At 42.7% G+C, this 18305-nt stretch overlaps 1 protein-coding gene across 1 annotated transcript; it reads right to left on the reverse strand.

The window, feature by feature from the left end:
- Positions 1-951: 951 nt before the first annotated feature.
- On the reverse strand, positions 952-15032 carry LOC138297157 (uncharacterized). Its single transcript, XM_069236648.1, has 9 exons — positions 15017-15032; positions 13884-14005; positions 13145-13416; positions 9878-9929; positions 3994-4057; positions 3842-3905; positions 3717-3756; positions 3398-3454; positions 952-3258 (listed from the first exon to the last, which is right to left on the reverse strand). The coding sequence occupies exons 1-7, from the start codon at positions 15030-15032 to the stop codon at positions 3732-3734; spliced, it is 615 nt and encodes a 204-aa protein (XP_069092749.1). The 3' UTR covers positions 952-3258; positions 3398-3454; positions 3717-3731.
- Positions 15033-18305: the final 3273 nt, after the last annotated feature.

Raw genomic sequence — 18305 nt, forward strand, 5'->3', positions numbered from 1 at the left:
GATGGATGAGAAGCAGGGATGAGGAGTGAGGAATGAGGATGTCCTAAAATGGATACTGTACTTTAGAGACATTTTCCTCGAAAGAGGAAACAACGAGGAGAAATAAATATATTTTTCCTTGTGCAATTCTGACATTCCCAGATCTCCCAGTGTTGGTAAATCTGTGAATGTGTCAGAATCCATGGGTGGATGGCTGCGTGGGAACACCCACAAATCTGGCCCATGCTTTAAAGATACAGCCAGTAGTGTGGCCAGTCATGGGCCCTAGTGCAAGGATGGAAATAGGCCCCTCTGGCTGCAAAACATACAGCATAAATCACGGCTCTGTTGACTATGGTTCCACTGCACCTGCTGCACCAACAGAGACTATGCCCCTGCACTTAACCCAATGTTGTAAAGCTTTCTAATGAAGTGGCATTCATCACCAGCATGGCATTTTGTACTTTACTATGGAATAAATGTAGACTGTTGTCTGACTAATGGATTTTTGTTTCCTCCGGCCAAATAATGTATCATCTCACTGATCTAGGTAAATTGTGAATGGAGGGCAGAAACACACGCCCTATGCACCCCCACCACCCCAAAGTCCACCAGATACCTGAGAAAACTCGGTTACGGTTAGGTCAGGGGATCAGAAATGCCTCTGACCAATGTTCCCTCTAATTTTTTTCCACTGTGTGCGGCAGTGTAAGGTCTCTGTGCGCTGCAGCCAAGGATACGTGTGCCAAGAAATTGACCATTCACGCGAGCACAGGGCATAACTACCAAGATCTTTGGCATTTGCCTCTCCATAGCTTTGTTTTACCACTAAAGCAAAAAAGGGATATTTGTATAACCATTGCTCCATGTAATAGGGCATTAAGGCAGTTTTGTGACCTGGTGGCACACCCCAAAGACATGACCTGTTGAGTGCCACCTACACCCCAGTTAGAGAAAACAGAAATCAGGAGGTTGAACCATTATGAGACTTTAATGAATACTCTCAGTGTGCTACAGAGGGCCATGCAAATCAACTAGAGCACGTTGTACAATTAGTTAACATTTACAATTTGATGAACACACTACTGATAAATGCCATGAGGCTCCTGCCAAGAGACAGGCTGAGAAATGTTCTTACCCAAGCTACACATGGACTGTAGGAGGAGCCGCATCAGAGTTTAGACAAGTCAGGTGCCAACATTAGATGTATGACATGTTTGTTTCTCTCACCGGTCCTTGCCATTCTTCCAGTGCTGATAAACTCGGTCAACCTTCCCATTTGAGAGGTAGGCCTTTGTCCTCATCAGCATATCTAGGTGACTCTCCTTGAGTCGGTTTCTTAATTTGGACTTGATTGGAATCATGAGGCTGAATCCTCGTTCACAGTCTGCACTTGAAGCCTGTAAAGTTGCACAAACATCAACAAGCTGAGATACAACACTATACTGAGCAGAATTCCGCAGAATGAAATTCACCATGTCTTGAAAGGTCCTAAACAATCCGCTTTTTATATGTTCTGCCACCACATATTTATAATCTCTGTATTGCTGAAAATCATCAGGGGTGTCACCATCACCCAGGACCAAGACCTTCTTATACTTTTCAACAAGTCTTTGTACATTCTCAGTCCCACAATAAAACAGTGATTGTGTTGTTACTGCATGGAAATCAAAGCTTGTCCATTCCTTCAAATCATCTCCTGGGAACCTTCTTTCCATGTGTTTACAAAGACGTTTAATGAAAGATAACATCGGCTCACTATCATACTCTCGGTCCTCTCTGTACAAAGCCATCAGATCTCTTACTGTGTTGCTCCAAAAGACAGTGTCGCCCAAGTACTGTTCCTTTATTTGACCAATGTTTGCTCTTGCATACTGTACAGCTTCAACAGTGGTCAAAGAGCGTTTCTGAAACAACTTGCACAAAGATGCAAGTTCACCCAGAATGTCATTCAGTGCTGCAAAGGAAATATGGTAGTTGGCGTCAGATAGTTTTTTGTAGCAATACTTAGCAATTGGGTCATTCTCCTCAACTCTTTCATGATCAAAGTATTTGAGAGCAACCTCATAATTACCTAGAGAGTGCACCAACAGCAAAATGCCTTGAAAGCCACCGCACTTCATTGAGTGGCCAAAAGGAGACAGCTTCACAGTCAGTGACCAAAGCAATTTCGTTCAGCTTGGACTTCCTTACAGGTGAGCTAGAGAACACAGTGTAGACAGTCCTCAGTAATGTTTCCATTTCCCTGATCATCGGCACATTTTTCCAGGCATCATCAACTCCCAAATCTTCTCTGTGCGCAACACAGTGCTGCTCAACTAGCGTGGGAATGGATTGCTTGAGGCAGGTAGCAACACTATTGTTCTTTCCCAGCATCACTGATGCACCATCTGATGTAACATGGTAAACATGACCATTTTCATAAGGTCCAGCTTATTGGCAGTGTAGAAGTCTTTCACAGCTATAGTGATAGCCCCCGCATTGCATGTACTCAGAGTTACAATTCCCCCAAACACTGTTTTGTGATCTGTTCATGTTACAGATCGGAATTTGAGATAGCGGATGAGCAATTTGGAAATGAAATATCTGTGCTCTCATCAATTATTAATGTGTGATACCAAGCACTGCGCAGTTCTGCCAGGAAGTCAGAGCGTATCACTGTTGATTGCCTCCAAAAACTCAAAGGCATAGTTCTTGTTCCTCCAGCTGTCCGGTATCTTCACATACAATGCGACGTGGTCATGGATGTCTTGAACAGATAACACTGAAGTGTTCATTTTGACTGCTAGCAACACATTGTTGATGAGAATCTTTATCTCTTCAGGCAGAGATCTTTGCCGTTCAACCACTTCTAGTCTGTTTGTTCTGTCACTGGCGGTTTCCGTCAGCATGATGCGCACTCCAAAACCCAGCCTGGCAGCTGCACTTTTATTTCTCAGTGTCACCAAAGCAGATTCATGAACTTTGCTACATAGATGGCGTTTCAAGTAGTCCAGCTTCCAGCCATCACTCCATTTCTTCCCAGTAGAAAAGTCCCCTGTGATCTTTGCTTCTGCACATACTTTGCAAATCAGTCCTACTTCTGGATTGTATAGAAATGGCTCTCCCAGTTGTACGCAAACCTTGCTTCGTGACTTCTGTGTCTCAGTCTCCACAATTTCTTTCAGCCATTCTTCTTTAAACACAAGACAGCATTTCTTCCGTTGTGGTGAAGCACTGCTCTCTGCAGAAGTCACAGCTTTTCTCTTGAACATTTTGGTGGCAATCAGTCTGAGCCTACTATGCCGCAAAGTATGCAAAAAAAAAGAGGAACATCTTTTAAACTGAGGAACATTATTTAAAGTTGGTTCTTATGCTACTGAATGAAGTCTACCAGACAAGTCTGAGCTATTACTTGGAAAATGTAACAAGTAATTACCTGGGTCTTTCTGTTTGTCCTAACACCTTCTTCTAAATGTAACACTGTCTGCGATGTCTGCAATAGAAGAAAAAAATGGTTACAGCACATGCTTATGTTCCAATGTTTCAGATGTACTACAAGGAAAATCTACTAAATAATGACCTAGTCTTTCTGCTTGTAGTAACTTCTGCCTTTTCTAATCTATGATTAGCACTGTCTAAGAAGCCTGCAAAAGAACAAAAAAAGGGGTTGATGAATGTTGTTATATTATAATGTACTGGGTGCATCACAAGTGAATTCTACCAAATAATTACCTTGTCTTTCTGCTTCTACTCACCTTTGCCTTTTGTAATTATGAGTAGTGCTGTCGGAGTTGCCTGCAGAGAAGAAAAGGTGATTAACGTAGGTTGTCATATTCCACTGTACTAGGTGCACCGCAATGGAAATCTGCAAAATCATTACCTTGTCTTTCTCCTTCTACTCATATGTGTCTGTTCAAATTTATGTGTAGCAGGGTCTAAGATGCCTGTAAAAGAGGAAAAATTGATTAAAGCACCTGATCGTTTCAATGCCTCATATTCACCAGAAGGAAAAACTAGCAAATAATAAATAACCTGCTCTTTCTGCTGCTACTCCGGTCTGCCCGTCCTCCTCTATGACCAGTCCTCTCTGAGAAAACTGCAACAAAAGAAAAGATGGTTAACAGTTGGTTACATGTACAAAAACAAGGTGTACACAGTTCCACAATGTAGGTATAATCAGGGAAACCACATTGGGTCCTGATCTAAGGAAAAGATCGTAAAGAAAAGAAAGAAAGCCAGGTCCCTGGAAAATTAATTATTTTGGAACAAGAGCCCTCACTCACCAAAGGTGACATGCTTCATCCTTGGGCTTTGCTCCACGTCAGGCCGGCGCTGCAATGCCTGACGGGCCCCTTAAGGGGGGCTCTTTGCCGGAGATCTTTTGAGATATATGCCCGGTTTAGAAAGAATAAGGTATAGGATTGGAAAAATTCTATTTAAAAATAACTAGAGGTTAGGCAAATTTTATTAAATAATCCAACCACTGTCATGATTAAAACCAAAGAGCGGGGAGAGAAAAGAACAAGGTCTACGCTCCCCAAAAAATTATTCACTTCCTCACTCAATTTGAGGTTAGGAATTGTACGTACAGGATCCCCTGTACGATTCACCAAAAGGTCAACATGTTTCTCGCTATTGATGTCCTATGGATCTAACGCGATTCTTCAGGACCTAAACTACCTAATCCTATGTGTAAATGTAACCTATAGTAAGGAATATTAGTACAATGCAGGGACCTGAAATGAGAAGAATAACAAACAAAAAGAACAACACATTATTCACATGCACAATATCAACAGTAATGTGCTCTGTGCAAATCCACACATAGGTGAAGTATGCCCACTGTGAATCAACGTGTAAATCAATGTGAAAATAATGATGAAAAAAAAATGCTTACCCTCCTCATACTAGTGGATGGGCCGCATCAGGTAAAGCACCAAGTAACGGAGGTCCTACTGAGCTAAATGCGTGAGTTCAATTATCAGATTGTATTTAGGAAGAAAGACAAAAACAGTAATACCGGGAAGTTGAGGGATATAGCGTTTGCCAAACATTCAAGTGTCCCATAATCAAATGTAGCAAGATGCTACACATATTCTGACTGCCCAGGTTTTTAAAGTTCACTTAGCTGAGAATACATCAAGTAAACGTAAAATATGCGGTGTGCTGATTGCAGATGTTAACAGCATATATAAGGAATGTCATAGACACATATATGCATAAGTATATATAACTATATATGTACTTTGATCTACAGCCTATTAGCCAGTATCCTTGAGTCTAGAGCTCGAAATTCAAGGATTAGCGCAAATATGTCACCCACTAAATTAAGGATTTCGGATACCCACATCGGGTTTCAAAAAAGTCCTAATTAGTCTGACGTTCTCAAAAACGCCGTAGCCAAGTCTGCAGCGGCGGTGTCTCCACACGAGTGCTCGTGGTGGGAAATGCGTGTAAACAACAGAGGACCGAATCAAAGGGTATATAACTACCTTTACCCAAAGTAACGTGCAGGGATCCTAAGGATTCCCATCTAAACACCCAACAGTATTACCATCCACTTACTTGGGACCTGTCCGAAGTTCGCGGCATCACCTGCCCCGTCTCGGTGTTCCTGGAATAGAAAAGAGCACCCGGTGGGTTGGGCTATGTATCTTCGAGCCTCAGCATAGAAAGAGGACAGAAATGGCGGCCATCTTGTGTTAGGTCCAGCAGTGGGATGGAAATTAAAGAGGGACTCCATCATGTAAGCCCCAAAAAAGAAAAGAGAGAAAGGGGTCGGCCATCTTAGTGTTGTAGAAAACCAATTTAAAAGACACAGAACTAAGGCTCAAATGTACGTGTCGGAAAAAGAATGGGATTAAGAGGCAAATTGCTCAAACTCAAATAAACATAAAATCCATGGAAAGAGGTGGGATAGCCACAACCGGTAGTGAGTGTACCTAAACCTGGTCAAGAGATTCCTTAATCATGATCGGTGCACAAAGTCTGTCCATGGTATGTCATCATTAAGTCCTATAATATGTGTCTTAAGTCGATAGACCCAACGTTGCTCTTTTTCAAAAAGGCGGTTTGTTGATTCTCTCTGGTCTCTGATGGTCTCAAGTATAACCCACCTGAGATCGTTAGGGGTGTGATGTAAATCAATGTAATGTTTTGTCAATTTTGTGGAGGACCTCTGACATCTAATAGTACTTCGATGTTCATTTATCCGAATCTTGATCATCCTAGTGGTCATACCTATGTATCGTAGTTTTCACGGGCAAGTGATCATGTAGATACAATTTTTAGTACGGCAATTGGTATGTATCCTTAACTGCCAGGTATAGGGTTCTCCCAAATCTAATTCTTGGGTGGTAGTGGTAAGTGAGCAAACATTACACCCACCACAAGGATGATGTCCTCTGACCCCCAGCCAACGTGTCCTTATCAATTCTCTAGGTTTTGGCACAACAGGTCTAGTATGGACTAGTAAATCTCTTATAATGCAATGTGCGAGCCTGGCCCTTAAAGAAAATGTCTTCCAATTTGAAGATAACTTATATCACCAGGTACAAGGTACATCTATGGGCAGCACTTTTGCACCGAGTCTGGCTTGTCTGTATATGTACATCTTCGAACAAAACAACATACTGGTTCCTACTCAACCCTTATTTTCCAACATCAGACTGTGGCGTCGTTATATTGACGACATACTAGTGGTTTGGAAAGGAGATGTGGATTAAGTTAAAGCCTTCATCCAGTGGATTAATACTCTTGATGTGCATCTTCGCTTCAGTGCTGAATATTCTGACAAAGAAGTTTCCTTTTTAGATCTACGGATCATACTTACAGATGGAGTACTACATTCGTCCATCTTTCACAAACCCACTGACAGGAATAGTCTCTTGCTCTACGACAGTCACCACCCTAAATCTTTAAGGAACAATCTTCCATTCGGCCAATTCTTAAGGACAAGACGTAACTGTTCTGATTTGGCTGATTTTCATACACAGGCAGATATTTTGAGTCAAAAACGTAAAGAGCGGAACTATCCCAACTCTGTTATAAAACAGGCTAAGAAGAGAACTAAGAATATCCCGAGGGATACATTGCTAGCCACCAATGTACGAGAACCACAAACCAGACTGACATGTGTCACTACCTTTACTCCTCTGAGTAACCGTGTCAAGAAGGTCATTTTGAGACACTGGAGTATCCTGAACAGCTCGGGAGAATCCCTAGAACGTCCTCTTTTTGCTTTCAAAAGAACTCAAAACATTAGAGATTTACTAGTCCATACTAGACCTGTTGTGCCAAAACCTAGAGAATTGATAAGGACACGTTGGCTGGGGGTCAGAGGACATCATCCTTGTGGTGGGTGTAATGTTTGCTCACTTACCACTACCACCCAAGAATTAGATTTGGGAGAACCCTATACCTGGCAGTTAAGGATACATACCAATTGCCGTACTAAGAATTGTATCTACATGATCACTTGCCCGTGTAAACTACGAAACATAGGTATGACCACTAGGATGATCAAGATTCGGATAAATGAACATCGCAGTACTATTAGATGTCAGAGGTCCTCCACAAAATTGACGAAACATTACATTGATTTACATCACACCCCTAACGATCTCAGGTGGGTTATACTTGAGACCATCAGAGACCAGAGAGAATCAACAAACCGCCTTTTTGAAAAAGAGCAACGTTGGGTCTATCGACTTAAGACACATATTATGGGACTTAATGATGACATACCATGGACAGACTTTGTGCACCGATCATGATTAAGGAATCTCTTGACCAGGTTTAGGTACACTCACTACCGGTTGTGGCTATCCCACCTCTTTCCATGGATTTTATGTTTATTTGAGTTTGAGCAATTTGCCTCTTAATCCCATTCTTTTTCCGACACGTACATTTGAGCCTTAGTTCTGTGTCTTTTAAATTGGTTTTCTACAACACTAAGATGGCCGACCCCTTTCTCTCTTTTCTTTTTTGGGGCTTACATGATGGAGTCCCTCTTTAATTTCCATCCCACTGCTGGACCTAACACAAGATGGCCGCCATTTCTGTCCTCTTTCTATGCTGAGGCTCGAAGATACATAGCCCAACCCACCGGGTGCTCTTTCCTATTCCAGGAACACCGAGACGGGGCAGGTGATGCCGCGAACTTCGGACAGGTCCCAAGTAAGTGGATGGTAATACTGTTGGGTGTTTAGATGGGAATCCTTAGGATCCCTGCACGTTACTTTGGGTAAAGGTAGTTATATACCCTTTGATTCGGTCCTCTGTTGTTTACACGCATTTCCCACCACGAACACTCGTGTGGAGACACCGCCGCTGCAGACTTGGCTACGGCGTTTTTGAGAACGTCAGACTAATTAGGACTTTTTTGAAACCCGATGTGGGTATCCGAAATCCTTAATTTAGTGGGTGACATATTTGCGCTAATCCTTGAATTTCGAGCTCTAGACTCAAGGATACTGGCTAATAGGCTGTAGATCAAAGTACATATATAGTTATATATACTTATGCATATATGTGTCTATGACATTCCTTATATATGCTGTTAACATCTGCAATCAGCACACCGCGTATTTTACGTTTACTTGATGTATTCTCAGCTAAGTGAACTTTAAAAACCTGGGCAGTCAGAATATGTGTAGCATCTTGCTACATTTGATTATGGGACACTTGAATGTTTGGCAAACGCTATATCCCTCAACTTCCCGGTATTACTGTTTTTGTCTTTCTTCCTAAATACAATCTGATAATTGAACTCACGCATTTAGCTCAGTAGGACCTCCGTTACTTGGTGCTTTACCTGATGCGGCCCATCCACTAGTATGAGGAGGGTAAGCATTTTTTTGTCATCATTATTTTCACATTGATTTACACGTTGATTCACAGTGGGCATACTTCACCTATGTGTGGATTTGCACAGAGCACATTACTGTTGATATTGTGCATGTGAATAATGTGTTGTTCTTTTTGTTTGTTATTCTTCTCATTTCAGGTCCCTGCATTGTACTAATATTCCTTACTATAGGTTACATTTACACATAGGATTAGGTAGTTTAGGTCCTGAAGAATCGCGTTAGATCCATAGGACATCAATAGCGAGAAACAGGTTGACCTTTTGGTGAATCGTACAGGGGATCCTGTACGTACAATTCCTAACCTCAAATTGAGTGAGGAAGTGAATAATTTTTTGGGGAGCGTAGACCTTGTTCTTTTCTCTCCCCGCTCTTTGGTTTTAATCATGACAGTGGTTGGATTATTTATTAAAATTTGCCTAACCTCTAGTTATTTTTAAATAGAATTTTTCCAATCCTATACCCTATTCTTTCTAAACCGGGCATATATCTCAAAAGATCTCCGGCAAAGAGCCCCCCTTAAGGGGCCCGTCAGGCATTGCAGCGCCGGCCTGACATGGAGCAAAGCCCAAGGATTAAGCATGTCACCTTTGGTGAGTGAGGGCTCTTGTTCCAAAATAATTAATTTTCCAGGGACCTGGCTTTCTTTCTTTTCTTTACGATCTTTTCCTTAGATCAGGACCCAATGTGGTTTCCCTGATTATACTTACATTGTGGAACTGTGTATACCTTGTTTTTGTACATGTATTGGGAGCTCTATACACAGGACCAGGATTTTTTTTATCCAAATCTCCCTTTTTCGAAACCCCTCTTTTAGTTGGTTTTTGATAACAGTTGGTTACAGCATGTTGCCATATTATAATGTGCCACTTGACCCAGATGGGGGACCTACCAAATAATTAAATGGTCCTTATGCTTCTACGCATGTCAGCCCATTCAAATCTATAACTTGCTCGGTCCGACAAACCTGTAACATAAGCGAAGGTGTGGATCATGAACGTGATTTATCTAGAGACCCTTAATCCCACCTGGAACGTCTACAGAATTACCTGGTCTTCCTTGGTACTCACGCCTGCCCGTTCAAATCCAAATGTTGACCGTCTGTAATTGGGAAGAAGATATTTAGCATAGATTACAAAAACCATATCCATGACAGTTCCAGAGCAATTGAATAGTTACTTGGGCTTTCAGTTTAGACAAACTCTGGTTCCATATTATCATCCATTTAGAAACCTACATCATGCGTTCAACCTTCGATGATGCAGCCTTTACAAGCCTCAAGTTATCTGCTCTCCCACTCGCTATGACTAATCGGATTTTATAAGGGTGGGCTACCGCCCCCCTGGGCACTCTCATCATATAGACGTTAAGCAGAGTTGGGCTTAGAAGAACCCTGAGAGGCACCACACCATGGTTCTCTGAAAGAAGACCATTTTGGGGGGAAGTTACACTGCTTTGTCTCTTTTAGACAAAAAAAAGGCTTGAAACCAATCAAGTTCTAGACCTCCTACTCCACAGTCCTTCCATCTGTGGGAGACCACACTGAAGTACACTGTCAGGTCCAGGAAAACTATCACTATGACATCCCCTGTATCTAAAGTGATCCAAACATCATCTAATGGCACCAGAAGATACTTTATCTCACGACAGTAAAAATGTGTCTGGAAAGAGTCCAGGAGACAATGTTGCTTGAGAAAGGAAGAAAGTTTTATTAACCACCGCTTCAAGAATATTAGCAGGAACTTATTATAACGCTGCGGGCCTGTAGTTAGAAAGAATAGCTGGGGCATTAGATTTCTTAATAAATGGAATTGTGTGCATGTTTCCAGTCAAGAAGAGCATGACAGAAAGACATTGAGGGGCAGAATTATGAAAAGTGGCGCTGCACTTAGTGCAGCGCCACTTTCCTCGCGCCCCCCTAATGCCACCATGTGTGCACCGTATTTAAAATACGATGCACCATGGTGGTAGTTAGGGAACTATCATCATAAATGTTTACGCTAGTTCAGCGCTTTGCAGGATTAGCGTAAAAAGTGCTGCCGCTAATCATGCAAAGCACCCAGAGGTCCATTGAAACCAATGAGAGACTCTTTTTAACGCCTTCTCTGAGCAAGCATTAAAACTCCTGGAAAAAATGACGCAAAGAAACCTGTTAGATTTCTTTGCGTCATTTTTACGGCCCCCCTAACAGGGGAACGCTCCACATTGAATTTGGCAGTGTGTAAGCAAAAATGGACGTGCTATGTAGTTGTCTTAATATTCAATCTATTGAAATTCTTAAGCACCCAAAACATTCTTAAGTTGATCATTTTTAGGTTGAGCGTACAAGCGCTCTGACCTGTTGTAGGTATTGTGGGCTTTTAACCATGCCCACCTCATGCCCATCACTTTCACTCGTTCGTGGTTTTGCCTTTCAAAATTCCTTTGTTATCATTGGTAAATGCTTTACGCTTGTAGCCCTCCTTGGGGAGGTTTTGGTACCGCCTTGCAGACTGATCCTGTTACATGGATAATTGCATGATTGCCGATAAGTTTGACTGTGAGCTAACTTCTTTTTCCTTTTGTCTCTCTCCTTTGCACTCGTGCTCATGGCAGCCATGGTGCTTTGAATCGGCTCGCTTTTGTCAACTAATGTTTTACTTTTACTTTTCAATTTATGTGGCAAGAAAAGTCCAGTAAGGAATTTACAACACCAATATCTCTAACTGGAACAAATGCAAGACCAATTTGCATTGCAAATTCTTGTTAAACATTTGTACTAAGAACAAGATGTGGCTGCCAAATACAGAGTTGATGATGAAGAATCAGTTCACATACTTCAAAAATGTTGCTACGGTTTCAAATTTCAGATCAAACATTTGCGGATGCAGTTTGTATTAGTCCTGCAACTCTTCAACCAACCTTTGACTTAATCATTACCATGTTTCAATGTATTTTTTTCAATAGTTAAAAAATTCGCATAACAGATATTTTGCTTGGAAGGGTGGTTCAGATAATTCCAATTTTGACTTCACTGCATATTTTGCTGAACAGTAAAAAGAAGACCAGATTTGAATAGAGACTAACATTTTGTAGCCTTGACTTACACTGCCGCCCAGTGGCCGCAATGGGCGAAAAGGACTCATTATTCTCTGGTAGGCGGTTAATAGATTTGGGCCAAATTCCCGCACGGTACGTAAAACTAAATGGAAGGGGCCTGTTCTGTTTTTCCGCCGGCAGAACTAAGGCTGGACTGCTGCTCTCCAGGAGGGAAAGAAAAGCCGTAAGCTCGGTTCATTTTAGAAGCACTGTGAAGGGCTGCACAAGGTATTCAACCACATGCTTAGTTGTTTAGGTTAAATAAATTGCTCGGACACCTTACAGCGCACTTCAAAACAACTTCCTCAGCAGACAAGTCTGTGCGCTGCGCTTGCCTGCACCGTCGTCCTCACCGCTTTACAGGTATGCGTCACAGACCAGCTGACATGCTAAGAAAGTTACTTTTAAAAGCACCGCCTGGGCCGGCCAGAGCAATTCATCTAATGTAATTAACCACGGAAATTACATCGTCCCGCTCCTAAAAGTCCTGTTTCTCTTTCTGTGCGTTCCTCACTGCGCAGGACGATGAACGCTCGTCCAGCAGCATTGTTTACAATCCGCATCAGGCTGATTTAATACAGCAGCAACCGCGGAATCGTGCCCAGTTTCTAATCCACATACCATGAGTTGAAAAAGACATATTGCTGATTGGTTCTTTTGCTATTTTTCCCCTCTTCGGACCATTAATTAATATAGAGCTATTAATCCCCTGCACGCCTTCCGCTTCCACCATTTCACACGAGTTGTCAGATCTGAATCCCAGCAAAGAAAAACGTGCGACCGAGTCCGGGGCCTCAACCGAAGCTTAATTTGTGACCGCGGTTGAGGATGGTTGGAATGGATAACTCACTTTTGGGAGCCAGGATTTATCGTTTATTGTCACGCAGAACAAGAGAGAAAGGCAGAAAGAAAAAGGAAGAAGAAGTTAGGAAAACAGTGACAGATAGATGAAGAGGACGTGTATTCAGGGTGTTGTTGAGACAAAGAGGCATGAGATGAATAGACATTAAGCAATCTTGGCATTTGGGATCCCTGGCATTCGGAAGCGTCAGCAGCAGGCTCATTCACAAACACTTTCGTCTGCAAACCATATTTTAAACAAATTAAGCATGGCTGCCTGCTGCCCCACCTTTTTTAGGAGAGCAGAGGAAAAGAAAGGTGGAGAGATGAAGAAGAATGAGAGACGGAGTGAAGAAAATGAAAGGAGAGCAGAGAAGATGCCCTCCACCCACACTTACCCTCTTGCATTTGCTGCTCTCCATGGGCAGGGGTTTCTCCTCCGATTGCTGCAGTGCCGTTTCTTGTCCTGCTCTGCCACGAAGAGAGTGACCGTGTTTTCGCGATGTTTCTTTTTTTTAAACGTAGCGCTGACGTACGGTTTCACTCTCTCATGTGAGGCAGCGACCTGTGATGCAGGCAGCGATGTGACGAACAACGTGTGCGCGTGGCAGAGAGGCCTGCATGGTGGGGGAAGGGTGCGCGCGCGCCCACTATACAGGGAACATTGCCTCTGACCCAAAAAAGAGGAAAAGCAGTAAGGTGATAAATGCACAGCGGTCCCCTAATGATGTGCAGGCTTCAGTGCCACACCTTTAGCTGGTGTTGCTGTGCAGTGCCTACTCCGAGCACGCTAGAGCAGGATTCTGATGATTTGTCCTCTAAGGACATGCACTAAGAGCCTGCTCCTCTCACTCAATATGGCTTCAGCCCAGTGCTTTAAATAGGAAAACAAAAGTGCACAAACTCAGAGGCCTTTAATTGTGCCAGGGCTGTGCAGGTCTCGCGGCAGTCATTAAAAATGGACATTGAAACGGGTCCATATCAGGCCCAATATCCAGTGCTTAATTTGTAAAGAAAAACGTGCCGGTGCCCAAAGCTCTCCTCTGAAACATGCGGCTTTTGCAATTAAATGTGCGAGCATAAATTACTGAGACAACGTAATCCTGAAGCCATCTCGGGCCTCTTTAATCCATTTACAGCCACTCCCTGCCCCTTCAGCTCACGTTTATAGCTTTCTGCTTTCTCCCTTTGCAACGCTTTTTCATTTTTCTCTTCCTTTGTCTTTCCTATATGTTTGTTTTGTTCACAGTTAATGCCTTCTGAAAAAAAATAAGTGCCGGTCCTCAAAAATAAGTGCCAGTGCTCCCCACCGGAAACTACTGGTTCAAATTAAGCACTGCTTATATCTATGTTCTGAACTTAAGATGCAAAGAGACTCCGCGATTGCAGAATAATGAATGTGAAAACATTACGGTAATTGGTATCAGTGATTTAATTCCAGTTTGTTTTTCACATGTTTATCGCAATCTTATCCTTCATCTTTGACTCAATAAGAATATTTGCTATTTCCAGGATGATGTGTTTCTGTATTTTATGCACACCATTACTCTTTTATTATGCGTTCTATTAACGGAATTGCCTCTGGGTGTTTACGATGGGCCACGATTCAGAGCTCTGGAGTTGAGGCTGAAGGCAGTACGAGTTTCCCACAGTGCCTGTCAGTGGGTCAGAAAGGTTTCCAGAATCCTAGGCCTCTATGCAGCACACACAGCACCATGTTTACTGATTACAATTGCAACTTTGATTCTGTGCAAATGTGTGTCAAGGAAGTACACAGTTGTCAAAATTCATTGTCTCATAATTAAAATATTTTCAATAATAATTACTTGGAACAAAATAATTGCCAAAGCCAACAGTCCTGACTGATTTTAGCTGTCTGTCAGTTGTTGTGGTAGACATATATGGACAGAATAACAGAAAGCTTAGTTAGAAACCAAAATACTGTTCGGGTGGTGCACTATGAAAATCACAGAAACCTAAGTTTACATGTTTGTGCCACACCCTTAATTATATAGGCAGTGACCCTTTTAGAGATCCTCACGCCCCCATTTCATGCCACTTAAATCCCTGGGTACTCATCAAATTGAGCTCTCGACTTTGGGCGTGGTTAGGAGCAGGCAGTGATTAATTTGAGCCATAGTTTCTGGTGTTCTGCACCAGAACTTACTTCTCCACACCACACAACCACATGGTGACGCTGTCTGTCTAATTTTGAGATGAGCAGCCAAACATTGTTTAAAAATTCAATATACATTAAAAATGAATAATACCTGCTGTCCTCGCCATTGTTATAGCTTTGAGTGGCCTGGAATAGTCTGAAATGTCACACTTGTAGAAGTGTGATGGTTAGTAGATATGTTGGTTCTTTTTTTGGCAGTGCTGGCAGGTGCAATGGGAAAGCTGCAGTAGCCTCCTGACGAGGGCCATGGCACTCACTTTTTTACAAATTAAGCATCGATAGGCAGGGTAATGTTACAAGCAGCCAATTACATCGAAATATTCTCCATGTTAATCAGTTTATGATGATACAGAGGTAGATATAGTGGGCCTGATTCACAAATGGCCTCTGCACTCGTGGCGGAGGGGGTCCCGCAGTCATTGCAATTACTCATTGTGGAGGTTCTGCCACAAGTGTAGCACCTTGCCACAAGTGTGGGCTTTCCCGCCACAACTGTGGGACCTCCGCCATGAGTGCGAGGTTTCCCGCCACAACTGCAGGGCCTCTGCCACAAGTGTGAGCTTCCCCGCCACAACTGCGGGGCTTCCGCCACAAGTGCGGAGGTCCTTTGTGAATTGGCCACTGCGTGTACCATTTTACCCACACTGGCACAGTAGTACCATCTGCGGGGGGCAGAATGCAGGCCTTGGTTCTGGAATCAGGAATGGGCTTACATCCCTGCCCTTCCGAGGAAAGAGCACAGATATTCTCTGACCTGAAATACACATGCACCACCTCTGCAGTCAGTGCATTTATAATGAAGTCCTTCTACGTACACACATTAAATAACCACTTTTTCAGACACAGGAGTGCAACTGAAAAGCCACACACATAAGTGTAAATTTAAATCAGAGGAAATGGATTTTGCAGTCCTTGTGTGCAAGGATGAGACCTGTCATTACAGTTGAATTAATGTGAGCAACCGAGCCTAGCGCCTGGTGCCCATTTTAACAAAACACGTAGCTACATTGTTTTACTAAAGGGAAATGTTTGTCCTGCAGTGTAAGTATAACTGTGTAGATTATATGCCAAATAGTTAATAGAAGTTTGCATTTTCATTGTGAGTAGCAGCTATTTGTTGTGTTGTGTAGCCATTTTAGTTATAGCTTCATGCACGTTATTTTAGCACACTAGGCCTGCCGCTGTGCACTTTAACCTAGATATATTTTATTCAGCTTTGTTTATTATTTTAACAATAGCCACTTTTGCGGTCTTGTTTTATTTATTTCTATCTCGCTGCTTTTGCTTAGACCAGCACTACGTTCTGAAACAAGACATTCTTGTTCACTCTGTGCTTCTCTCAGGGCTGCAGTAAGATAGGTTGCCAGTGAACGTGGTAAAAGTTTTGTCTCTGGTGTTCATAGAAAAACACACATCCTTACGTAGGGACAGTTTCTCAGAACATCAGCTATTTTATTATATAAACACTTGCCTGTCCCTTACATGTTAGAGGGAGATTCCAGCCAGATGACCACGAATGTATGCTGATTGCTGAACACTTCGCTACAGCTGCTTATGCAGACTTCAGGCCTTTGCTCAGCTATGAGGGATGATGTCTTCCCAGGGGAACCTGAAGGGCAGAATTAGAGCTTAACATGCTGTGCTCTATTATAGCCTAGGTAGGAATTAGCCTATTGACTCTAGTGACAACATGGTAGCGTTATTTCTAAGCTTCACTCTCCTTGTCACAATTCTAATTCTGTCATGCTTTATTGTCCTGGTTATTGCAGTACATGCTCTATTGTCTAAGATGCAGTTGCTTCATTAAAACCTTATTGAAAACACATTCTGCCTCTGTTTGTCATTGTGTATGTGAGACTAATGTAACTGAGAGAAACCAGATGAGACCTGAGTCACCACGATTTACTTGAGGAGTCAATTGTGTCATGCGCTCGGCTGCTCAATCATCCCTGCTCTTGGGTAGAGATGAGGCACTGCTAGTTAGCCGGAGCAGAACCCGGATTGGGACGACAGGTGTCATCTGCACTGGGTTAGGACTCAGTCTCCCACACTGCAGGTGATTCTGCCGCACAAATCCAGTAGTCTCATAAGAATAATGAGAGCCTATGCAACAGTTTAGTTAGGAGGTTTATGTAGCGTTGTGCATCAAATCACAAGTTACTTCTGAGCGCTAATATAGAAGGCACTACATATATCTCCATCACGCATGCCTTGTGTTCATTATATGTATGTATGGCCAGCCTATGCTGTGCAGGACTCTATTGCAGTTAGACAAGTTGGCATGATTCGCTAAAACTTCATAACCTTTTTACCTAGCACTTCATAGTGCACACCTGCCACACACACACACCAGGCGACACAAGCACACACACTCACACAAGCACTCGCACAATTAGAAACCAGCATATGAACATTATTTGATTGTTTTTATAATTGTGACATATTAATCCTGATTTAAACTGACATGTTGGCCTGTCTCGTGGTCACTGGCATCACCCTCCTGCTACCCTTGGCTACAGAAAGTCTTTACATAATCGTGAGGACTTGGCCTGCATTCAATACTCACCTATAGTCAGGGCCACTGGAATTATGCGGCAGGGGTGGGGGGAAAATTATGTGGCAGCGTCAAGTAAATTATGTGGCAAGAAAATGCAAATTAAGCGGCTTAATGCGATGCATTTTTTGATAGTATTCCTTCATTATTTTGAAATTTTTACACTTTTTAACTCTGTCTGGCATTGTTTGCACCTCATTAGTACCAGTTAAATACTGAAGTATAACAATAAGCAACAGAAAGTTGGCCAGAGGGCCTTCCACTGCGTGGTAACACACGTGGCTGCCATTTTAGTAACTTTTCAACCGTTTGAGCTAGGAGCAATTTTTTAAAAAAAATCAGCAGGTTATACGCCAGATGGATTATGTGGCAAATCTATAATTATGTGAAAACCGCTGCAGCCGCACAATCACATAATTCCCGTGGCCCTGCCTATAGTATGTTTAAAAAACAGCTGGAGCTGACTGGGCTGTGCACTGTCCACCTGTGCGGTGCGTGCAGCCCCTCAGCCCTGATGTAATTTAAACAGGCTCTCCAGAATAATTCAGCAGCGGCTGAAAAGTTTGTACAACAGTGGAGAATAAAACCAGTCATTGTAGTCTGAGGTGTGGCGGGCCATAAAATCGTAAGTGCTGGTGGCACTTTGTGTAATCCATTATCGACATGAAAGAGTGGCTGACGGATCCCATTTGCTGTTCCCCCACTACAGCACTTTTAAGACTGAATGCCCGAAGCTTCTCTGAAATTCCACAGATATTGGATTTTCAAGCCGGGTGGGCAGCGCTACCCGCGCCTTGCACAAAATAGAGAAAACCTTGTGTTTTTT

This window comes from Pleurodeles waltl, chromosome 5 (assembly GCF_031143425.1).
Source record: "Pleurodeles waltl isolate 20211129_DDA chromosome 5, aPleWal1.hap1.20221129, whole genome shotgun sequence".
NCBI classification, from domain to species: domain Eukaryota; kingdom Metazoa; phylum Chordata; class Amphibia; order Caudata; family Salamandridae; genus Pleurodeles; species Pleurodeles waltl.